A 25890-nucleotide genomic window follows, 5' to 3' on the forward strand; every position below is an offset into this window, starting at 1 on the left:
GCAGTAGCCCCTCCCTGCAGCTTCCAGCTGTTAGCTCTCGGTAGAGAAGCAGTGGCAAACACTTAGGAACTGCAGGGAGGGGCTGCAGAGGGTAAGAGGGAGATGTGATTCATGCTATTGGGGGCAGGGGGATGAACATTTAAATTGTGTCCTCCTACTCTCAGCAGGCATCAGTCATCTCTGGCAGAAGTCCTGAACTCCTCCCCCTACCAGTATGGTATGCAGAGAATGGGGAGGATAGGGGTGCCCCAAGCCACAGTAACTCTAGAAGAGCCCCATGCAGCTCACGGGTTGGTCTCCCCCGGCAGATAATTTCCTTTTAAAAAAAAAAAAAAAGGCTTGGGAAAGTTTATTTAAGAGGTTTACACTCAGATGTCATGGTGACTGGTGCCCTCAACAGCAATAAAGTTATAATTAAAACATGCCTTAATGTTTTAATCACATTTGTTTACATCAGATATTTAATTTGAAAAAGTGGTAAAAGTTATAAAAAGTGGCAATAGAAATATTTGTGTTAGAAAGGATACATTGTGTGAGGCAGTTCAGAAAATCTAAAATAAATTGACCCATGGGACTATGGCAGGAGTCTGTCATACTGTAGACCAAACAGCAATACAGATTATCCAATCCCTTATCAAATATATACCTCTAGAAATGCAGGCTATCCCAAAGACATGGTTAATAGATGTTTCACAAAAACCATGAACCACAATCAACTTCCTCACATAAAATGAAATGCAAGCCTACACATCATTGCTGAGGAAGGAAATGGTGTGTGCTGCTTCCCCTGTGTGTCCCCCTCCTTGCTTCAAAGTCTACAGAAGCCTCTCAGGTCTCAGTTATGTGGCTACAGATGGGTAGGTGAGAACACTGCAAGTAGGCCAAGCTCTACAGAAATATTCCCCAACCCAAAACCATGAGCCAAGAACAGCACATTACTGCAGATTTACACTTGGCCCTTGGAAAGATCATTCCAGATGCAGATAGCTAGAGAACCTCTAGGGGTTGCAAGGGATGAAGAGGAAAGGCAGCTGAGCAGGGAGTTAAGATGATCCTCCAGCAAGCTCACTTTTTACAAGTTTCCTCTCTTTTCTCACACTAGAACAAGTGTTACAAAAATCATCTAGCTGTGGTAACTACTGCCATTTTTAACATGGTTTAATTTACAAAATTGCATTGATGACAAGCTCCCATAGGGAACTGTTTAGCCTTTTTCTTTGCTGAGAGACCTCAAAATGTAAATGGTATAGTCTCTTTCTTAAAATATGGAAGATGAGGTCTACAGTAGTCATCGGATCCCTATTTTAAGCCTGGAGTAGATTGTCAATGTTTTCTGGCCTATCTTGTTTTGAGAAGTTGAGTTTGAACAGCCCATTTTTGGTGCTATGCCCATGCCCCTAACCTTGAATTGGTGAATGCAGTGAGCAGCTAGTTCTCCCAACTTTCTGGAGGTTTGGGGGAGGGGGAAGGGTGGCAGGAGGGAAGTGAGGGGGCCATGAAGTGGCAAAAACTTTTAAATACTTTTTGAACTGAACAACTACTTTTAGTGTGTCCTAACTCAAATCCCTTGCCAATTTCACTTCAAATTTGGTAGGCAAATTCTACCAGACTTAGTCTAACCAATGCTGAGCTGGTTGTTCCTTGGTTTGCAGATTTGCAGGTGGAATAAATGGAAACTCAGTTGCAATCTTAACTATGGAACAGCTGCTTCTGTTTCGTAAACCATCAGAAGTCAAAGGACAAATCCACAATAAGTCACACAAAACATCTTTATGGTAATGAGAATAGCAAATGTTTAAAAAAATTTAAACTATTCTTACATCATTTATTTTTTATTTACTTATATGATTTACAAGGCCTTGATTAGACAAAATAGTAACTAAACTCAAACAAAAAGAGATACAAACCAACAGAATATAGAAGGAAACCCTGTGTAGTTCTGTAAAATATATCACACCCAGTGCACGCACTGTTCAAATATCCCCATTACTATTGAATTGAAGATTTTTGTAAAGAAACATTTTGGTTTAGTTTAAGTGCAGTTACAGTTTTCATACAGTTGAATTATGCTGTAATTTAATTCTGATCACATCATGCCTAGTGTTTGGACTGCAGCAGCAGCAAATCTCTCAAGAGGTTTAGTGCAATCAGAAACTGGAATACAGCTTTGAGTATTTAACAGACAGGAGCTAGAGACTGCATTCAGTAGAGTATGATGCATTAATTGGAGCTAAAGTTTTAGTATGCTTATTGCAAGTTTCTCTCATTTTTAACAAGCAGAACTTCTTTGCAGACATGTTATTGCTGTGGGTAATAAGGCTGTTGAGGGTAAGGGTATCCAGGTTGTTGAGGTCCTGGGTATGGTGCTTGTCCAGGATTTTGATACATTTGTGGTGCATATGGCAGATTATACTGGCCATAGGTGTAAGGATTGTAGCCCATTGGCATTGGCATCTGGCAATACCTGTGGAAAACAGCATCCATTAATTGCAAAAATTACAAGTTAAATACTGAGGCAGCAATAGGATGCAACATTAGGGAGAAAGCTAAAAAGGAAAGAAACCCACAGGAGACGGTTTCAACTTGTTTCCCCTGTTACAGCATTTACTACTGCACATAACCTTTAGGAAGCAGGTATTAAATGCAACACAATACCTTGAAGTGAAATTCAGCTAAAATGAAAAAAAACCAGCAGCTTTTCATAACTAGAAAGACCATGACCCTGCTCTACACCTATTTTCCCCCCTTCTTAAAAACAATGTTGAATATAATTGTATTTATTTAGTATTTTCAGACCATTCCAACTCACTGGTTAAGACAAGGTCTGCCTGGATAACACTGTGTTCAATCAGGGGCAGTACTCACTGCAACAACAAAGGGGACTACTAGGAAAAGTGTCTGCCTCAGAAAGGGAGATATCCCATTCACTCTAGGCTACAAGGTAGAAGAGAGACAGGAGTGGGAAAAGTCCACAGGGAGATAAGCAGGCATTAGCAGAAGCTGCAGCTGACTCCCAATTCTGGGTATGCTCCTAGGCAGCAGGGAAAGAAGTCTTATCTCATGAGGTCATCCAGATGTTTGTACAGGATTCCCTTACTAGCCTCTTCCTCTCAATGTCACCTCTAGTTGCTACTTAATTCTCCATTCTTCCTTTCACATTTGTGTCTGAGGCAGTTAGAGGATATACAGGACATACACAGCAGCAGGTACCAGAGGAAAGGGAGACAAGAGGTCGTATATATACTGCTGGCGGTGACCACAGGAAGAGTTAGGGGTTCTCAGATGATGACGACTCCTTCCCTTTGCTTTCCTGGCAGCTTTGCAGAGTGCCAGAGCAAGCTATCGAAAGCTCCCTCCTGCCCTTGCTAGAGTCTTCACAGTTCTCCCCAACAAGACTCAGTCCCCACCCTTAGAGATGCCACATGCCGTCTTTAATAAGCAGGATCACAAAGACTCTTCGTCGGTTGACCCAGAACTGCTAGTGCTACACCCTATAGGCAGACCCCATGTCAACCAAGAAGCCAAGATAGATAAATACAATTGCAAAATTAAAATAGGCTCTTTAAAAAATATATATATATATTTGGGATTTTCAGAGTGTAGGATGTTGCTGTCACTAAGAGAGTGGCAATACCAATTCTTTAGTTCTTACACAAAATGCACTACTTGCAAGAGCTAAATGAAGAGCTGATTTCTACTTCACGAATCTTCCCTCAGCATGTAGCAATATAAAACTCACTACAATGGTAGGTACATACGTACATAGCTCTTACATCAGCAAGACAGAATTGAAGGCTATAAGCTACTTTTATAAGCTACTCAAACCAAGTAAGGGTATTTTGGGAGGTTCCCACAGTCTAGCTACTAGTCTCAAAGAGGGAAGGGACATAAGATATAAAAGTGAATACCCAATACTAGTTATAGAACAAGAAGCCAATATTGCAAACAGAAGAGAGGAATGTAAAATTCTATTTATAATGCTTCTTCACATAAACCAATTAAAGACAAAGCCCTTTTACAAGAGCATCTCAAACTCTTCCCCTCCTGCCTACCCATCCTTCCCTGAAAAAGTGCACTAATCATGTCTAAAGCAGTATTGTGGACCATCATGAGTCCTCACATTTGCAACTATCTGACATTGCTCTAGCAATCATTATACGTTTTAGCTGACTTTAATATGATGCAAGAACTAGAAGCAAGGAGAGCCAGCACTTTGTGACTAGTCAGTTAAGCAAGGACCCCCAGAGCAGTCCACAGACCACAGTTTAAGAATTAACATGTATCTAAACTGCAGACATGACAAATCAAAGAAACATCAGATCTTAACACAGAAGACAAAAACCCAGTGTCCACTAAAAGCAGCTTATTTAAATTCAATTCATATTTAACAAAATCTAATTACAGCACCAAAAAATGATTATCTATGAACTACTTAAGCATTCTTATAGTTTACCCTGGGTATCCTGGATAGGTTGGGTAAGGTGGTCCCTGTGCCTGTGATGGTGCAGTGCTAGCCGCAGATGAACCAGGTAGAGGAGCTGGAGAAGCAGTAGCTCCAGTGGCTGTCGATACAGGAGCACTTGCTGTAGAAATCACTGGTGGTGGAGGGCGTGCTGGTGGTTGTGGTTTACTAGACTAAAAAAGGGGGGAGGGGGGAGTAAATTAGACCAAGTTTTTCAAGGCAAGCACCAGGTTCAATTCTAGAAGGTTTTTTTGGCTTTACACAATGTTATACATTTATGTTGCTGTATAATTGCTTAATTCAATCTTTCTAGAAAGTTTGAGACAAATGCAAGATGATAAAATGGAAACTGAAACAAAGTTAACTATAAACCTTATTAATTGCAACCACTGTGACATTTCCTGAATGCTTTCCCACCCCCTCCCGCCCCCTTGATTTGGCAATAGATGTTAAAATATAATACAGTAGAACCTCAGAGTTACAGACACCTCAAGAATGGAGGTTGTCAGTAACTCTGAAATGTTCATAACTCTGTGCAGTTCAGGCTCCAGATCCAGCAGCTGACACTCCAGGCCAGGTTTCAACAGCAGCTGAGCTCCCTACTCAGGCCTGGAATGAGTTTGCCAGCTTGATCCCCTCCCGGCCTGCAGAGGGGTGTGTGTAAAAACAGCATGCCCCCCTCCCTCCAGTTGACCGGGCAGTCCAACGCTGGTGTTTGTATCTTTAAGGTTCTACTGTACTCCAATACATTAAAAAGACTGCTAAAAGTTATTATAATCAAATACTGTTACAAAGCATGGCCAATCTGTTATCAACTTGTATATAACACAAGCCTTTACTTACCACCATGGTTCTGGGTGCTGGAGTTGGAGTAGTTGATGCAGCAGGTTTACTTCCTCCGGCTGCTGCAGTTTGGTATGCAGGCTGTGAAGGAATAGAGGGAGCACTGGGTTCTCTAGCAATGCTTTGTTGTAAGTCTCTATAAAAAAAAAAAGAGTAAAAGTATGGTTTAGATTTTAGATGAATTTTATATTTCTGTTCACTAACAACCTGAGGCAAGACAAGTCAGGATCTGGCAGTGCCAATCTTATTTTAAAGTGTAACACTTAATATTGGACCCACTTTTAACTGGAGAATGATCTCATCTTGTTCAGTCCTTCCTCCAGCCAATCCTTTTAACAATTTGCACAGCTATTTCCTATTTGGGCTCCAAATCCACCCAGAATATAGCTTATTAAGTGAGCCAAGCTTTAGGAAAAAACATACTCCTAGAAAAATCAGGAATGTTTCAGCAACTTTGAGCGTCTCTGAAAGGTATGTCTACAGCATATCTCCTAGTCCAGGCAGACAGGCTCAAGCTATCACATTAAAAAACAGCAGTGTGGATGTTACAGCAGCGGCTAAGGCTCCGGCTAGCCACTCAAGCTCAGACACCACCACTCCCCATCATCCTCTGTCCAAGCTTGGGTAGCTAGTCCACGAAGTCCAAACTGCTATTTTTAAACACACTAGTTCAAGCCAAGCTACTGAGAATCTCTCTACTAGTGTAGACGTACTCTTAGGTTACAAAAGGTACCGCTAGACTAGGACATACTGATACAAAAATCTTAAGCTCTTTGCTCTGCAAAGTGATTGTGTTTCACATACAGAGGACAAATCATTTCACATTACATACATTTTTATTTAATTTAGAGCAAGACCAACCATGTTTCAGGGTAGGATGGAAAAGTTAGTCTCTTAGATACTCAAGTGGATATGATCTTCTGGACTAAAATGAACAGTCTAAGGGCTTGTCTACACTGGCAATTTACGGCGCTGCAACTTTCTCACTCAGGGGTGTGAAAAAACACCCCCTTGAGCACAGCAAGTTTCAGCGCTGTAAAGCGCCAGTGTAGAGTGCACCACCGCTGGTAGCTACACCCCTTCAGGGGGTGGGTTTTTTTAGAGCACTGGGACAGCAGAGGGAAAACATTTGAATATGCAAACTGCCAGAAACCTGCAGCTCTCAGAACACTCGTTCTCGCGTTCTTCAGCATGCGATCTCTATTTCTTTAATAAAACTTCATTAAGCAAGCATCTTATAAGATACATAGAGAGTTCAGATAGTATAAGATACTAAAAGTAACACCAAACTACCACCCTTTTCTTATATTAGAGTTCCATGGGAATTCCAAGCCAGCAGTTTGGAGATTTAAGTCAGACATTCTGAGAAATGTAGCGTATTCAAAGATGTTGGGATAAAATTAAATATTTGAGATTTGGCCAATTCTACGGAGACTCTTTGGGAACCATTTAACATTTAAAGGAAGTCTATTTCACATAAAAGTATGATAAATTAGATAAAATCAGAAAGTGTCACAGCTAGAAATTTATACATGGCATTTTGAAATAGAAAACTGACAAAAATAAAAATGTATCATTCTCTCCAATCTCACTAATAATAAACTAGAGTTTCATACTATGACAAATATGAAGGTCAACTCAGAAGAGGGAGACAAAACTGGACAACTATTGGTCTGGCTGGTTAAGCGAGAAAGAAAATTGTCATTGCAGTTAAGGGAATGAGAGATCTCTTATGAACAAGAGATCAATACTGTCTTGGTGGGTTTTTATAAGAAAGGTTATACGAACAGCCAAACTCAATTTGCTGCAGACAGTGGAACTACTATTTATTAAATACCACATCCCCAAAGTGTCACAAACAGACTGCAACATCTTAGGTGAAGGGATTTTTAGGGGCGAGATCCAACAACTAACTAGCATATCTACTCTAAAGTTAAGCCCTGAGCTTTATGCTTAAAAGAAACCCTACCCACACCACACTTATGGTATTTTAGCCAGCTTAAAAACCATTTAAAGACTAAAAACTAGCCTTTCAGACTACAAAGCTCTTACAACAATGTTAGAAGTAAAATCCATTTTAATGTTCCTCCTATACCTTGATTAACATGAAAATGAAAAAAAAACCTGTCAAATTATGGCTCCAAAAGTTCCAATGCCAAACAAGAAACTACCTGGGGGATGGGGGGTGTTTTACTGACTAATGTTTTACTAGGATTTTAGATTTTGCATAATGCAGAAGAGTTTTTAGTAGAGATGTACTACAAATATCCTGAAGAGTCTGATCATCTTACCCTGTCCTACAACAACTTTCTGGTGGTGATCAATTCTTAGTACAAGCAGTAACAGTGCTAGTGACACTAACCAACTACTGACAGAATGGTGGTAATATTTTGTTTGCACTAATTTTATAGCTTTAACCCGATACACTGAGAAAGTGAGACTGTCAGGCTTAAAAGTGAATTTGGGAATCTTCACCTCAAATATACCACAGTGGAGAAAATTTAGGTTCCTCTTTGCTGGCCTGATGATGTGGCAGGCAGGCGAACAACACTATTAAACGTTAAGATTTACTTTACAAGCACAATTTCCATATAAAGCACTTCTAAAAAAAGGATAGGATTGGATTTGGGGATTAAGTGTCAATAGGGCATGTGTACTGATTAAAGTAACATTCTCCAAGTAGCTTCAGTAACAAGCAGCCTTCACCAATGCTTTGGTGAATAAGATGATCTGGTTAGAAAGACAGAACATATGTAGCTTTGATAAGCTTTCTTCTTAAGCAAGAAAAAGGCCAAGTGGTTAACCCTCAAAAAGCATATTACTGTACTAACCTTATCCATGTACATATTACTGTTGCAGCATGATACTGTCACCCTACATGTGAAGGCTGAAAAGCTGTGTTATTGCCAACTATTTGTACTGTGCTTGACTAATCTAAATGACAACATAACTGTCACACAAGATCAAACCGCAGTTCACTCTGGTACTCAGGTCTCAAGCACTTGACAATGCTGGCTTATTCACCGAAAGGGATAAAATTAAGGCTAAGAATCAGCCACGGATTCCATGATTTTTATGAGACCTCTACAACTGCCTCAAAATTCCATTCATTCAGACCCAGGGGGCAGGGGAGCGGGGGGCACACCTTAGTTTCTGCCCTGGATCCCAGCCAGCCTAATGCTGGCCCTGGTTGTTGCTTAGCCAATAAGGTTTTTGTAACTGAGCAGTCAATCATGAGGAGCATATGTGGGAGCTTTAGTTGCGTGAGAGAAAAAATGGCAATGCCAAAGTACACTGAGGAGCAAAATGGCAAACACAACTGCTAAGCAGAGAAACAGTAAAATACTCAAATGGAAAATCATGAAAGTGGCGGATTGATGTATTGTACAGCATGTAACCCTCCTGTAGATTACACACGAAAAGCAAGCTGTGACAAACATACAGAAAGTACTTTGCATAAACGTAGGGCACAAGGCGTTGAATCGGGTCTGGGCAAGAAAGCTAAACTACACAAAATGGTGAGCGACCTGTTTACTGTAAAGTCCGAAGAACAGATGCATCATAGGACAGATGTTTACCGAGGCTTTCTGCACTGCTAACATTCTACTACATGTCTTAGACTACTCTGCTAAGAAAAGCTATCTGGAAAGCTCCATGAATAACATCGGCATTATACCTACCACAGATCATCTCCAAAAAAACATACCTGCCAAAGCTTTTTGAAAGACATGTAAATGCCCTGAAAGAACTGCTGAATCAGTGTTTTGGAATTGGTCTCATAGCAGTTGAAACTACTGATGTTGAAGGGTGCTACATAGTGAATATATCCCTGTTTGTCTTTTGCAGACACTTCAAGCCAACAAGGGGAAGATAGTTTGGAATTGAAGTCTTTGCTACTAGCATGTGTGTTTGAAGACTGTTAACTTTAAAACTGAGTCACGCAGCGGTGGAAACAGTTCAGAAATACGGAGTTCTTTCTGAAAAAAAGTCACTGCTTTTGTCACTGACAATGCTGTATATATGAAGAAAACCTGGGAGCAGAGTCTCAAAGCACTTTTTCTAAATGCAGTGCACGTAACATACACGGCACATCTTCTCAACTTAATGGGCAAAACCTGGAGAAAAACAACATTTCGAAAAATAAATGAAATTGTCATTGCCGTAAAAAGTGCATTTACTGCTTGCCCTGCCCACAAAACACGGTTCAGTCAATCGTTGCAGCAAAAGGAAAGTGCCTGCAATTCCACCTTCACCAGTAACCATATGGCGGAACAGCTGGTTTGAAGCTGTCCATTTTCGTATCAGCCACCTGCAGGATTATGTGGATTTTTTTTGAGGAGTGGGAGTGAAGCTGTAATTCATCTGTTGAAGATGTGGTCACTCAGTAAATCAATGGAAATAAAAGCAGATATTGCAGCATTAGAACTGTTTGCACCAAGAATAATGGCAACTCTCACTGCTTATGAAAACACAGGAGTCAGATCCCGTAAGGCGGCAAATGACTTGGCTGATCTTGTCAGTTGGCAAAGTCCTTCAGTGACACAACTGACAATCTGTTAGCTAAGAAAGCCTACATGGCTTGTTCTGAATGGTTTTGTCAACCAGCTGCCAGCTTTTTTTAAAGCCTGCTGAGCGTTTGATCCCCATTATCCCACACTTCTTGACCTTGCATCACTAAATGTATGTGTATCTATTCCCATGTTTGAAGACGAGTTGGCAAAGGCAGAGTTTTGTAGCTACAGCAGTGCAGTTTCTGAAATGAAGTGCCCTGACATTGTAAAATTTTGGTGCAACTTAAGATCGCTTTCCAGTCTGACCATAATAGCTCTGATTAGTTTGCCAATGCCCGATAACACTGTGGACTGCTAAAGATCATTTTTGTCTTACAAAGATATCTTGCGAGATGACAACCTGGCACAATACAACAAGCTGTTTCAGAAATGTGGAACGCTCTGTTAGTAAATGACCATTTTACACTAACAATTAATCTGGTCAGTAATCAAAGTTATATAAGGTTTAACAGGCAATTAAAAAGCTTCTGTATTAGTGTAGTAAAAACTGCATTACTGTGTGCACATTTGTTTATGGCCTGCATCCTGCCCATGACTTTCAATAAAAATACCCATGACAAAATCTTAGCCTTATGTTAGATCACCACAATGAAGTAGACTGAATGGGTAGCATTAGGTTTATGTTACTGGGCACACAGGGGGCAGGATGATTTCCTGATGCCAGATGACAATGACCTTATGACCTGAAACATTCAGCTTGAATACTTCCCTTCAGAAGTACAGCAGAAATAAAAAGATCCAGAGAAAGGTGAGGAAAAGCCACTAAAGGCAACAGGGGAGTTGTGGAAGAAGCAGCGTTCTGAAAATGAACAGACTTAGTTTAAGGAGTATATGGAAAAGCAGTGCATCAAGTGACTAGTACAGAGAAGTCCAATTGGGTTATCATAGAACAAAGGCCACTTGAAGTTAAAAGGCAACAAGACAGTTTTCTCAGGGGCTGGTCCAAGATCGTGGCAGGAGCTCTCTCATCACCTTTTACCCCAAGCAGAAGGGGCATTTCTTTGACCTTGCCTTCTCTGACATAAATACATAGCAACATGCATATTAAAAAACATTTGTCTAAACAAGACATTCCATTGCACATGCTTCTCACCCTGGGGAGAGGATGAGAGCACAAAGATATGACAGAAAGGTAGTCAAAGCTTAATGTGCTACTGGAATGTGCACAGACACTATGATAATGATAAAAAAAAAACAATCTATACAAAAGTAGAGTATGAAATAGTAAAATGAAAAAGTATTTCCTATAATCTAAGTACCACTTGAGAATTCCCTACTACAGGATACATTGAGGAAAATTGTTTAGTACAAGTGAACTCCAAATATCTGTCAGAGGACATCCAAAGTATTAAGACAACTGTAATTTCTGACAAACAAATAATGAATTCTGGGGCAACGATCTTCAGCTTTAAATGGTATTTATCTGAAAAATTTTTAAAGGGGTAGATACTAGTATGAATAAGGCTAAATTATGCAGACACTAGCTAGGATAAAAATGATAAAAGCATCTTGTGAAGAGATTTCTGGTAGTTTAATAATTTGTTCAACTGCTCCCTTTACCACTGTTTTGATAATCCTTTCAAATAATTTTAATGTGTTAGAAAGACAACTTATTCTTAGGAGAGCTGTACTTTATCCAGAGAGCCATCCTTCCTCCTCTCAGTTTAGTACCATAGTAAGCACAACCATTGTACTTATGACTAATATATATTATTTTCGTTAGCGCTTAAACAAAATATTAGATTCTTACTTTAGAAGTTCATCTCTTTCAGTCTTACGGGCAAAAACGATGTCACTGCATTTGTTTTGGAATTTCAGCAAGATCTCTGTCAATTCATTGTAAAACTATCAAAAAAAGGTGAACATATTGCAATGAATATAGTCTTAAGATCCGCATAAGCATAATTCACACCCCATTTAAAAAACAAGTTAATGTTTAACTCTTAACATAATACATGTTTTTATAAATTGACTCAATTATGAAGAGACATTTCATGGCTCAAAACTACTGATTCTAGTAAAACAACACCACGGAGATACATTTGCTCTTTGTTTGAAAAGCACTAGATCAGTGGTTCTCAAAACTACTTGAGAACCACTGCATCCCCCAGCCCCAAGACCCCTATGCCCAGTGCCCACCCCGAGACCCCTCCACAGAGTGGGGCCAGGAGCGGACCCAGCTGTGCCGGGGGGGCATGGCAGCCAGGGGCACCAGACCCCGCTGTGCCAGCAGGGCAGCCTGGACCCCAGCCACGCAGGCCCTGCAGCCTTTAGCACACAGCTGGGTCACAGCTGTATGCTAATTGGGCCACACATTGAGAACCACTGCACTAGATCAATCAACTAGTCTTGGCAACTGCAAATATATTATAAATGGAAGACAAATTTGTTTCAGCTCAAACAGAGATCAGAATATTTAAACAGGAGATACTAGTTTAATAAAATTTAAAATCAGACTATTACATAAAACACTAGTAGTCAGTACTATAGGGTTAATGTTAATCTCTTACTGATAAAGACGGCAAATTGTCCAGAGACAACTTTCCAGTATCAAAAGTCAACAAAAATAAAGAGAATTGAGTATGGCCTTCCTGATCTCTCTCCCGACCACACAAGCAGCAATGCATACAAATACAAGTTTTATGAAGTGACCTGATATCACTGTAGATGGAGGGAAAAAATGCCTCAAATACTAGGACTGGTCTACAGAGTCTTGCACTGAATTAACTAAATCTAACTAAAAAGGTGTAATTCACACCTGTTATTCTGGGGGGTGGAGGGGGAAAGTGTGTGAGAGTGTGTGAGGGAGAGTCCTAAGTCTTTATACAAACATGACAAACAAGTTTTAAAATTGCAGCAATTCAGAATTATACAGATACACATTTTAGAGAGGAAAAAAAAAAAAAAGTAAAAACAGCCAAAGAAAAGAATGCATCTGACATAACTGGAAAGTTTGCTGTTGCTTACATATAGTTTTGCATGTACACAGCAATGTACCCTTTCTGTCTCCCCTAAGGTTACTATACCTTTGTGCCTTCTTTTAAATTGGCTACAAGTTCCACAAAGTTGTCATTTGCTACAGCTAAATTCTTCAGAACTTCTTCTCTTAAATTAGATTCATTGTTTGATTGTTTCATCTTTGAAAATTCCTGATGTGCATTCTGCAAAAAAGAAGAAAGAAGAAGCGTTTTGGTCCCAAGGGATGTCTAAATTCCTGAAATTTAAAATCCAAGGCATTCAAACATCAACACAGCAATATCTCCAAGGATTAAAGGTAATTATGTGTAGCGTATTTAAGAGACTTTCGCATTTAAAATATTGGGTGTAAACATGAATGACGTATTGTCATTCCGAAACAGTTTCCTCCTCCAGAAAGTAAGGAACATCTCAAATAGCCCCTGCAGCGGCAGAAGTTGTAGAAACGTTTACTAGGTTACAAACAACAATTTCATGTTTAAATAGTTATTCAGAAACTTCTGGACACTCTTACTCAACATCTATTGCATCATTATTTTGTAGTCATACAGAAACATTTTTGACGTAGTAAATAAAGACCAACAATATGATTTTACATTTTTAAATTCAAGCTTCTCTTTCTTGAGAAATAACTAAAAAACTGTCATTAGAATGCTTTAACCACTCTAATGAGTATTTACTACTTGCACACCAGAAGAGAGATTTCAACAAGGATGAAATAATTACGCTTGTGACCAAGTGAAATGTTGTAGAGTTTTGAAGATCAAACATCCCACACATCTTCCATATGCAAAGTACAAGAGGGCACGTAAGAGGAAGTAATTATAAGGATGCTTGGCAGGATCTGCATTAGGTACAAAAATGAGAGTTTCCCAGCTTTATATCTCAATTATCTAGAGTTTCCCTTTTTTTCTTTAAAAGGCAGTTCCCATCTCCAAGTACAGGTTTCAGACAAAAGAGCAAAAAGAACTTCAACAATTTCCCTCCCCTGCTCTTCCTCAGATGGTGACTGATCATCTCCCAGTCACCAAGCACCCACTTCCTTGTTAAAGGCAGGGGCTGTAGCATTGCTCTAATACCAGAAGGAATCAAAGGAACAGAAGAGAGCAGACAGGCAACTGTAAACTGTTAGGCGGAGGCTGTGGACTCTTGTTCTAAGACTCCCACCAACTGGCTTAGAGAAAAAACATTTGTATCCTTCCTAAAAACTGTAGCTCTACAATGAGCTTTTCCAGTTTGTAGTAATGAACTGTGATACTGGCCACTGACAGGCCCTAAGCTCCACCAATCAGAATGGAAAGAGTTTGAATGCTCATTTCCCCAGCATTTTTTGCCTGTGATTTCCTGCTACATTTTTCTGTAAGAAGGTTAACTGATTTATACACTAAACAGTGAAACTGGAAATCGCATAATCTACAAAGCATGCACTTCTTGTGGCCTGATTTTTAAATGGTATTCCCCTAGAAAGGCCTACAGAAGGCTATGTCTTTGAAGCAGAGATCTCGAAACCCTTGTTCTTCAAACAGGAAAGAAAAAAACAAAAAACCCAAAAACTAAATGCCACAGTAGGAGTTGAAGGTAATTGGTTTTCCAGATGTGAGGGAACATCAGCAGTCTGAGAGGCTGAACCAAATCTTAGACCCTTTCACAACCCACGCCTTCAAAAGAAGTTATATAACAGCTTGAACCAATGTCCAGATGAAGTTACCTACCTGTAACTGAAGGTTCTTTGAGATGTGTGGTCCTGATCTGTATTCCACTGAGAGTTATACATGCACACCATGCTCCCAGAGTCAGAGAATTTGAAAGTAGTGTCCATTGGGTCTGAGCATATGCCGATTCATCTCATGCCTCCACCCAAGGCGATAAAGTGTGGGACAGAGTGACCGCGTCTCCAATTCCTTCTCCACCATGAATCTGACAGATCCAAAGGAGTATGGGACATGGAATACAGAGACCACACATCTCAAAGAGCCTAGTTACAGTATGTAACCTCCTCTTCGAGTGATGGTCCCTACTGACTTCGGCTTAGGATGATTGACAAGCAGTACGTAAGTTGAAGGAAGGTGCGAGGATGAGGATAGAAGGGTCATAAGGAGAACTACCGTGCCAAAGGAGGCATTTGCCATCAAGTCCTCCACCAAGGCATGGTGCGTGGCAAAGGTGCGTACAGAATTCCACGTGTCTGCTCTACATATGCCTATAAGAGGCACATAGAAGGGATGCCATGGTCATAGCTTGAGCTCAAGTGGCGGTAACCCATACTCCTCTGGGGGCAAGTAGGCTCAAGAGTGGAGTTTAATAGAGCCAGAAATCCATTTGAAAGTTCTCTGGGTGGACATGGCCTCTAAGTCTCTCTGCTACTGCAACAAACAGTACAGGGGATTTCCTGATTGATTTCATTCTCTGCAATTAGAAGGCCAAAGCTCATCGGACATTGAGGGAATAGAGTCAACACTCTTCTGCGGATGTGTGTGATTTTGGGAAGAAAACAGGTAAATGAATGGATTGGTTAATGTGAAAGTGGAAGACTACCTCTGATAAAAATTTTGGCTGTAGATGTAAGGAGACCTTATCCTTGTGGAATACTGTGAATGGCAGGTCCGCCATCAAAGCTCCAAGTTCAACGACCCTTCTACTGAGGGACAGCAACAAGGCAGGCAACATCTGATCTAGAAACTGCCACTCTGTAGTTGTGATTAGCAAATGTATGGGCAGAACTCCAAGTTACTGTGCCTCAAATCTCCAAGATAGAAACCCCTTGAAGACACGCTATAGATGTCACCTGAGCCCTAACTGAAGAAGGAAGGGGAAGTTTATTCAACACATAAGAAATCTTAATATAATCTACATTAAGTATCTCTGGATGGAAACAGTCAATCCCTTTGATTTACTGCCAAAAACTATAAAGAGCCTATGAGATGTACGCAAAAGCTTTACCACAAAAAAGGTGAAGAGTTATGGCCCTAAGTAAATCACACATATGAAGCTTCGTCTCAGTAGGAGAATTGTGAGGTTTGAGGAAAAAATAATGTATAAATTTGTTTAATGGAAGCCTGAAACAATGCATGGCAAAAATTTCAGATGTGGCCTAAGAATAACTCTGTTCTTCTGGAACATGGTATAAATGGGGCCACCTAACTATAAAACCCTGTAAATCATTCACTCTACAAGCTGAAGCGATAGCTCCTACAAACGCTGTTTTTGTGGAGAGATGATACACTGAGCATGACGACAGATTCAAAATGAGGGTCCATTAAGGACATCAGCACCACAGTCAAATCCCATGTAGGAAAGGGCTCTTCAAAATGGTGGAAACAAATGAATTAATCCTTCAGAAATTTGGAAATGGGCAGGGAGGTGACAAGAACCTGAGAGTGGCAGAGATAGTGCCAATTGACAGACCCAAATATTGTAGGGACAATAAATAATCCAGAACAGACAGAATACTCCACCAGCTGAGTATGTCTGATTAGCCCCTAGTGAGATGGGTTTCCTTTTACCCCTGTGCCAGTACCATAGCTGGATCAAAAGCTCCTGACGATTCAGATTAGCCAGATAATTTCTTTGTTGTGAGCTGTAGAGATTTCAGCTCCAGGTGTAGCACTAGGCTGTGGTTTTGTGAAATTCAAACCCAGATGTCCAGGAAGACTGAAAGCAGACAAGGTTGTCAGATAAAAAGGTATATTAGGTCAGAGAACAAAAATGGATACACCCACACAGGTGCTATCAGTATCACCTGGACCTTGTCTTGACATATCTTCCTAAAGACTGTGGGACTTAAGTGTGTGTGTCGGGATGCATATAGCAGCTTCTAACCCCCACCAGATCAGAAATACATCTGGAGAGCCCAGATTGACTCTTCATAAGGAATGAAACACAGGACGCTTCTTAATCACTTCAGTGGCAAATAGGTTTATGATAGGAACCCCCCCAATCCCAAAATACTTAATCGAGTCCATTTGTCCAGACTCATGGTTAAGTAAGGCCCTCCTGCTTAGGTGACCCTCTAAATTGTTCTGGCAGATAAAGGCTATTAGGATGATCAGTGGAAGAACGTGTCAAACCCAAAAAATATTTACTTCCTGAAATAAGTGGGGGGAATGCTCTGCAAGCTAGACAAACAGCTCTGAGCTTTAACATTTACGTGCAATTGAGACACTGTCAGAGACCACAGACCATGAATTTGAATGCTGTTGAAATGAGCACTCTGTCCTTGCCTGCATGTGTCTATTACAAGAGTCCTTGAGGGGAGGTAGCTGAAACAGGACTCCAATACCCAGAACATGATCTGTCCACAAACAGAGATGCCAGCACCCTTGGAGGGACTTCTATCAATAAGTCTAAGCTGCACCTGGTTGAGTGGCAAACCAGTTTTAACCATCCCTGAAGAGGACAGACGTGCCATCTTGCATATGGAGTCATGAAAGTACAAGTTGCCATGTGAGCCAGCATGCTTAGGCAGACTTTCACTGAGGTCTTTGGCTGTGTACAGAAGTTTGAAATATGACTCACTGTGTACAACCTGTCCTGAGGACGGTATGTTCTGTAGATTGAGATGGGGTGAGAATGGACTTCTCTGTCCATCTAGGTCTCCTAATCAGCTAGAAGTGAACACTTCTGACAACTTGCTGAGAAGAGTGACCTCAAAAAAAAAAATTGTCAAAATAGGGGTATATGTGAAAGTCTTGCCTCTCAGGTAGTAGCAACTCTCCTGAGACAATTGGTAACCACCCTTGAGGTGACTGAGATCAAAAGGTCAAACTCTGAATTGGTAATGAGGTCCATTGCTCACATTGACCTCATTCCTCTTCATGAACCCTTCTGACAACACCCTGATGCAGATAGAGACCAACCCTCTCCTTCAGAAGCTGCAATCAAGATGGTGCCTCCAGAGTACTGCAGCTGAGGGTTCTATTCCCAATAGTTTCTCATTCCAAAAAGGAGAACAGAGGTTGGTGTCCTATACTGGACTTCAGACCTCTCAATATATTCATCCATTGGATGTCTTTTCAGATGTTTACCCTTTACATCATTAATTCCATCCTTAGAGCCTATGAACTGGTTCACAATTCTCATTACAGGACATTTTTTTCCATGGTGCAATCCACACAATTTCTTTTTAAAACCCCATAGCAGAACTATGTGTTTTCAGTTTGCTCTTTTAGAAGTTGCAAAGATCAATGCAGGGCTCTGTCACACATCTTTAGAGGATTCAAGGATACCCTCATTGATTGGCACAGCCCAGTGGCCTTATGAAACTAGATGTAAAATAATTTGCAAGACCTTTTTGAATAATTTCAAGAAGTATCTCCCCATTCGTGTAAGAAAATCCTGAAATGCCTTAAAGTCAACTATTGTGCGAAGAGTGGATGAAATAATTGCTTCACCTATAAATGAAGATGAAACAGCCAAGACAATGGACCCAAGGATGACAGAAAGAAAAACTAAGCCAGTTTCCAAGAAGAATGAAGTGTCAGCGACAGAAGACCTGCTACTTCCCAGAACAGCATTTCTGGTAGCCAGAGGACTGGTAGACATAAGTTTGGAAACAGGTTGTTTCCAGTGAAGAACTTTAGAGTCCGACACTCCTCATTGACTTCTCTATCAAGGATACTTTTAAAAACAGGCATCATGAGCTCAAAGTGTACATTTAGAGAAAGATTTACAAACTGAACATTTGCTTGCAATATGCGACTACCCTAAACAAATACATTTAGTATGTCCATCACTTGCAGACAAAGGTGATTTGAAAGTGGGACATGTTTTAAAGCCCAGAGACCAAGACTCAGCCATGACGTATACCTTGGTACCAAGTGGAGAGTCAGAAAACAGAGTGGGTTTTTTTAAATCAACAGGCACAAATAAAATAGAAACACTAACTAGAAAAAAGTATCCTAACACTATCTAAGATAGTGCAGAGAAATATATGGATACTATGCAGCTCTGTCTCACAGTCATGGGCAGTAAGAAGGACCTGAGTGGCAGCTGGGGCTGCTCTGCCCTTTATGACTTGGGAGTGGAGGTGCGAGGACATACAGGGCATATGCGCTGACTCAATGGACACTGCTGGCTAAACTATTCTAGACACCCCACCCCACCTCCTCCCTGAGATATATCTACCAATGTGGACAAATGCTTGAAGAATGTAGTTTCTACATGGGATGTAGTCAAGAAAACCACCATCATGGGCTCTTGAGAGACACGTTTCCTTCTGCCCAAATTTATGAGCAAAGCTGCTTCTTTTACCAGTTTTGCTTCTGATATCACCTGCTTTTTGATGTATGAAACTAGGATGAAATTGTCAGAGTGAATTACAGTTTGAAAGTTATAAACTCTAATTGGCATATGGCTGGTGCAACTTTATACATTGGTGGGCTTCAAGACTCTGATGAAGTGTCCAACTAGAGTTGCTGGTTAGAAGAAGGAGTGAGCTGTACCTCGGCACTCAAACGTGTCTTTCTAACCAGATAGGATGGCACAGTGTAAAGTGACATTCTCATTGGGAATTATTTCTTTATCAAGGATCACTTGATTAGCTATTATTTCAGCACAGTGGGAGTCCTGAAAAGGAAAAAGTAAAGACTAAAAGGTTAAGTAAGGTATCTGCAGCCCTGCTATCTCAGTAGGCCCTGTGGGTCTAGGAAAGTACTGCCAAGTTTATAAAAAAGTCACATGGAGAAATCTACTGTTAATGTTTTATACCTGAATGTTTTTGAGAAGTTCATCCTGCTTTTTCAGGGTCTCTTGCACCTTGTGTGTTAAACTTCCATATATCCGGTCCAATTCAGTGACCGAGATGGCTTCCTCATTTATAGCACCATCCTGTGCAAGTGCAGTCAGAAATTTGCTTGTCATGTCAAAATTTACAGATTTTAGGTCATTCTCAAGTTGTTCTCTCTCCTTCTTCACCTCATCCAGGCTAACTAGTAGAGCTCTTAAGACACTAACAACCTACGAAAAAAAGTTAATATTTGAACTTAGTTTTGAAGCAAATTTGGCAAGCTGTACTCTACTACTCATCTTGCATTCCTCACAGATAATTCAATATTGGTGACCTCTGATATTCAGTTTACATTCTGAAACAACTTTCATTACTACATCCAGTTAATCGGGGAAGCCAGCTCACTTGTACAATACTTCACTTTCCTTCAGAAGTTTTCTCCATAATTGACAGGAGTGAGAATTTCAACATGGATCAAAGGGTTTGACTAACAACCTTAATTTAAATTTTATATGCTATGGAATAACTTTAAGAAGTTATGACAACACAGCCATGAAAGTAGTATCAGGTTACATGGACACTATGTATTGAATGAGGTTTTACTTTCAAAGCATGAGCTACCAGGATATGGTACTTTAACATTTTTGTTTCTTTATATATTTAAAGCAACATTCTCCTTTAAAGACTTAACGTCAACACTGCAACATTTAATATTAAAGTACTAGGAAGGATTTTTAAGGATCCATGAAATAGCTGCAAACATTTGACATGCTGTCAAACATACTGCATTCAAACTGCTCCATAGTAGGCAACTAATCATACTGACAGTTTAAATATGGCTGCTCTGGAAATAGAATTAATTCAATTGCTTCATACTTTAGATAGGGGCTCTCAAATGTTTCCATACCATTGTCATCTTAACATCCTATGGATCACCTCTGTTCCCACATGCTGTCAACCAGATCAATTTTGGAACCTTTTGTTTTAGGTAAATGAACAGAAGAGTGAGCAAAATAAAAATGAGATCCGCAGGTTACTAGAAGATAATTTCTGTAGTCCTTTCTGGGAGCAAAACTTCCCTTGATTTTAGTACCAGCTGTTTAACTCCCTTTTATACTCTAGAGGGGAATTAGAATTCCCTTTTCCTAACTCTTAAGGGGAACCCCAAATACTGTAAAATAGTGCAGTTTCATATACCATGCCACTATTATCCTGTGCAAGACAACTCATTCTAAATGTTGTCCAGATAATTGCCCATTTAATTTCATACAGATCATTGGGTTTTTTTCCTTTAAGAAATTCTAGACAAACTAAATAACGGTTGTCCCAATGCATTGCCATTCAGTGTAGCCACTAATATGCAACCTTCTAGTTTCTTGCCTTACCTCACTTCCCTGAATGGTTTTTGCTGGATTGGCAGAAGGAATGGCTGCATTCAATTCCGGCTCTGGTTTACACAGAAGTGAAATTGTATCCCGATGAGTCTGATAGCGCTCTTTAACATGTCCATCTGCCTGTATAGCTTTATCCAAAATATTACTGACATTGGCTCCCTCTGGCAATAAAACAGAGGCAATATTTAGACGACTATAAAGCCATGATTTAATCCAAATCTTATACTACAGCAACATTTGTACCTTTCAGCAATTCGTTATAAGTTTTCAAACACAAGAACATTCAACAGAAGTCCTGTTCATGCAATGAAGGTTTAAAATGTCTAAATTAAAATCCTCATTTGTTGATTATTCAAGGAATTAAGAAAGTACATTAAAAAATTCTGTGGTGTGAATTGCACATCAAATTTTAAAAGCTTGCATGTCAGTTCAAAATTTCAAAATAATAAAAATCAGAAGTCAAAGAACATGGTGATGGGTGATTAAGTGCAGTGTAAGGAACAGCGGTTTAAAAATTGGATTTTTACAGACAAATTCTTTCGGAAAAGGGCAACAAGTGACTTTTTCTAATCCATCCAAAACTTAATGAAAAGCAGCATACAGTTCTTAAAACCTAAAACATGAAGTCCGTTATACCCTAGAGTACAGACTATTTAAGTGACACAATAAACCAGATATTTTGTTATAAGATCAGCCTCTTTTCACACCGCTAGTGCGATCTGGCTGTACAACTAGTATATACAGATAATTAATAGAGGCTTGTGTAGATATGAAATTTGTATCTGCATCCGAGCCACAAAAATGGTCCACAGAAATAAAGTGGATACCTGCAGATTTTGCAGGACTCTATGAATTAACTTTGTGCAAAAGGAGGGGGGGGGAGGGAAATCGATCCTCTGATGGCACAGAACCAGCAAAGAGACTCCTATGGAAATACCCCCAATCTTGGTTCTAGTGGGGTAATGAGAGCACAGACGGATCTTTCTTCAACTGAACTGATCTTGTTGAAACTAATACCAGATGACCCTGGTATTTACATTACATGAAATTACAAATTTACATTAAATTTAAGAATGGCCTTTCATGCAGCAGTCCCAGGCTCAGAGAAGTGAAAAGTGAGATTTACCTGCCCTCAAAGGTTTGTAGAGTTCACTGGATGGTGTTCTTTGCCAACGCTCTTTGAATTTTGCTCTTAGATCATTGTCTGTGGCTTCCTCTTCACTCAATAATCTTAGTGACTTAAAGAATTAAAAAACAGTGTTACACGCAATATAGTTTTTCCTAACTATGAAATGGCTTTACAACTATAAGTTAAAGATAAATTTTAGAACATAGTAATAAAGCTGAAAAAAAAAGACTTACTAAACCCAACGGTCCATCAGTTATTTCAGTGAATAAAAGCCCAAAGAGAAGGTTAATCACCCTGTGCAGTAACTGTGGTTCTTCGAGATGTATCCCCCTATGGGTGCTCCACTCAAGGTGTATTTCCGCTCCATGTACCTCAGATCAGAGATTTTACGTAGCAGTGTCCGTTCGGCCTGCACATACATCCCCTGCAGCTTGTGCCCTGCACCAAGGCTATATGGAGCTGCGCAGACAAACTGACCTTAGTTCCTTCTCTACTATGGCACTCGTTGAAGAACTCTAAAGCAGAGGGGAAAAGGACGGGCAGTGGAGCACCCATGGGGGATACATCTCAAATAACTACAGTTACTGCACAGAGTGAGTAACCTTCTTTTCTTCTTCTTCGAGTAGTGTCCCTATGGGTGCTCCACTCTAGGTGACTATGGAGCAGTACCCTCCGTGGAGGGGTGGGGCTTTGGAGTCAAGTCTAGGATTGAAGATAGAATAGTAGAGCCAAATATGGCATTAGAGGCTGAGTGACTGCACAGTATTCAGCAAATCTATGAATGAATGTACAACTCGCAGCTCTACATATTTCTCTGATGGGAACATTCTTAAGAACGGCTATTGAAGTAGAGAGGGATCTCATGGAGTGAGTTAATACTCTAGAGCAGGGGTCAGCAACCTTTCAGAAGTGGTGTGTTGAGTCTTCATTTATTAACTTTAATTTAAGGTTTCGCGTGCCAGTAATACATTTTAACGTGTTTTAGGTTTCTCTCTCTAAGTCTATATATAATATAACTAAACTACTGTTGTAGGTAAAGTAAACAGGGTTTTCAAAATGTTTAAGAAGCTTCATTTAAAATTAAATTAAAATGCTGATCTTAAGCTGCCAGCCTGCTCCCGGCCTGGGGTTCCATTCACCGAGGCCGGCAGCGGGCTGAGCGGGGCCGGCGGCCGGGTCCCCAGACCAGCAGCAAGCTGAGCTGCTCAGCCCGCTGCCGGTCTGGGATTCTGTCCGCTGGCTCCTGCCAGCCAGGGTCCCAGCTGCCAGCCCAGCTCAGCCTGCTGCCAGTCTGGGGTGCTGGCTGCCAGCCCTTTGCCAGGTGGGGTCCCAGCCACCAGCCCCACTCAGCCCGCGGCTAGACTGGGGTCCTGGCCCTGCCCACAGAGTGGATACTTACCTTCTCCCTGGTTTTGGCCCATTCTCTTCCTCTCTCTCAATCTGCACTGAGCTGAGGGTGGGGGTGCACTGAGCACAGGGCTGGGGGTGAAGGAGCAGGCTTAGGGTTGGGGTGCAGGGTCTGGCCAGGAGCTAGAATGAGGGAGGGGGCTCAGGGTTGGGGCAAGAGGTTTGGATGTGGAGCGCTTACCCGTGCAGCTCCCATTTGGTGCAAGGGATGCAGGTGGGAATGTAGGGGGCGGGGGGAGTGCAGGAGCTCCCATTTGGTGCTCAGGGTGGGGGGTGCAAGAGTCAGGGCAGGTGGTGTGGGGAATGCAGGAGTCAGGGCAGGGGGTGTGAAGGGGGCTGGATATGTGTGGAGGGTGCAGAAGTTAGGGATGGGGTCATGAGGGGAATGCAGGGAGCTGGGATGCAAAGGGGGTGCAGGGGTCAGGGCAAAGGGCGGGCTGGGATCAGGGGGGTGCTCCCAGCCCCCTGCCCTGAGCGGCTCACAGCAGTGGGCTGGAGGGATACACCCTGCTCCTACCCCGCTTCCCCAAGGCCCCGCTCCTGTCTCCCTTCCCCACCTCCTTACTGGTCTGAGCAGCGAGGGCACTGGGGCTGCTCTTCTCCCCACCGTCGCAAGGGCCATCAGCGGCAGGGAGGGAGAGGAGGCGGCGGGGCTCGACGCAGCACGCTGGGGGAAGAGGTGGGGAAGCTTGGCTGCCAGCAGAGTCTGCCCTACAGCAGGAGCCAGCAGGACCAAGCGTGATTCTGCCACCTGCCCCCGCCAGAAAGGGCCGTAGGTGGGGGGGCAGAGAAGAGCGGGCTGGGTCGGGCAGCATTTTTAATGGCACACTGCTGCCTGCCAGGGTTCGGCAGCAGCCTGAGCGGGACCCCGGCAGGCAGCAGCGTGCCATTAAAAAAAAAAAGGCTTGCATGCCATCTTTGGCACGCATGCCATAGATTGCCAACCCGTGCTCTAGAGGAAGGTTGACGATCCTAAGACTGGTATCAAAAAGGTAATGCAACCAGATATCCATCTAAAGTGTCTTTGCTTGGAACTTTGAGATCCTTTAGTTCCATCCGCAATGGAGAGAAATCTGGGAGATTTCCTAAAGGGCTTAATCCTGTCTAAGTAAAAGGCTGATGCCTTCCTGACAGAGTGTATGTAATGTCACATCTCCTTTATACTGGTGTGGCTTAGAGAAAACTGGAAGGTGAACAGTTGATTTATGTGCAAGGCCAAAGATCCCTTTGTCAGGAACTTGGAATGTGGTTGCAATGTGATCTTATTCTGTTCTGGGGGTGGGGAGGGGGGTGGTATGCCATGAGAGCTCCATCTATCTCACCCACTCTTCAGAAGTCATGGCTACTAGAAATGCAGTTTTCATAAAGAGGTGTAAAAGTGAGCAGGTGACCGTAAGTTCAAAGGAAGGCTTCATAAGACATCAGAGTACCAAGTTAGGTCCCATTCCAGTATAGGGCATCTGATTTGTGGGAAGAAATTATCCAGTCCCTTGAGAAACCTTGTTGTAGGATAAGCAAAGACTGAAAAAACTCTACCATAGGTGGAAGGTTGTAACAGCTGCCAAATGCTCTTCTTCAGAGCTTAAAGATAATCCTATCACCTTTAGCTCTAAAATGTAAGTTACTACAAAACAATAATGGAAAGAACGTAGTTGAAACACCAGTGTTTGAATATAATCCACTTTTGGTATACGTGTCACGTGTAGATTGTTTCCTGCTATGTAGCAGCACTCTTTACACCCTCAGAACAGTTTCTAATCCTGCAACTCATCTATAAACCATGCCTTGAGCTGAAGAACTGCGATACTGATTTGATTGGCATCCTGAGAGAGAAGATGGGGTACAGTCTAGCGAGTGATCAGTTGACAAACAAAAAGCTGAGCGAGGTAAGGAAAACACTTTTGTCTCGGCCACACTGGAACTACGAGAATAATCTTGGCTTTGTTTTTCTTTATCTTGAACAGCATGGGAAATGCAAACGGAAGACTTGTACTCCAAAGAAGAAGAAAGGCATCTCCAGGAAGTGGTGACCCAAACCACTTCTCAAGCAGAACTGGGAGTGCTACTTGTTCTTGGTTGTGGTGAACAGCTCTATCTATGGAACACACCAACATTGAAATATACAGTGGAATATAGTGGGATCCATCTCTCACTTGTAAACTTGCAAGAAGCATCTGCTGTGGTGTTTTGTATGCCCAGAATGTAAGCTACTGATACTGATCTGGTTTCATATGCAACAGTTCCAAAAGGCTCACTGTTTCAGTGCAAGGGAAGGTGATCTTACTCCTCCTTAGCAGTTTACATAAAACATGCATGACATGTCTGTCATTATCTTTATGTATTTGGCCCAGATAAGTGTAAGGGAATGGATACAGGCCTGCTCT

General features: G+C 41.4%; 1 protein-coding gene across 2 annotated transcripts in view; it reads right to left on the bottom strand.

The window, feature by feature from the left end:
• Positions 1 to 1816: 1816 nt before the first annotated feature.
• The window catches only part of LOC123363935 (programmed cell death 6 interacting protein), a 55115-nt gene continuing 31041 nt past the window's right edge, over positions 1817 to 25890 (bottom strand). For both annotated transcript variants that reach the window (XM_045005543.1, XM_045005544.1), the window contains exons 11-18: positions 22097 to 22208; positions 20962 to 21131; positions 19558 to 19806; positions 12903 to 13037; positions 11627 to 11721; positions 5306 to 5441; positions 4454 to 4635; positions 1817 to 2464 (exon numbers count right to left, since the gene is read on the bottom strand). In XM_045005543.1, the coding sequence (XP_044861478.1) occupies positions 2299 to 2464; positions 4454 to 4635; positions 5306 to 5441; positions 11627 to 11721; positions 12903 to 13037; positions 19558 to 19806; positions 20962 to 21131; positions 22097 to 22208 (1245 nt within the window). In that variant the 3' untranslated portion in view covers positions 1817 to 2298. The remainder of the gene's footprint in view (positions 2465 to 4453; positions 4636 to 5305; positions 5442 to 11626; positions 11722 to 12902; positions 13038 to 19557; positions 19807 to 20961; positions 21132 to 22096; positions 22209 to 25890) is intronic.

This window comes from Mauremys mutica, chromosome 2, assembly GCF_020497125.1.
Source record: "Mauremys mutica isolate MM-2020 ecotype Southern chromosome 2, ASM2049712v1, whole genome shotgun sequence".
NCBI classification, from domain to species: domain Eukaryota; kingdom Metazoa; phylum Chordata; order Testudines; family Geoemydidae; genus Mauremys; species Mauremys mutica.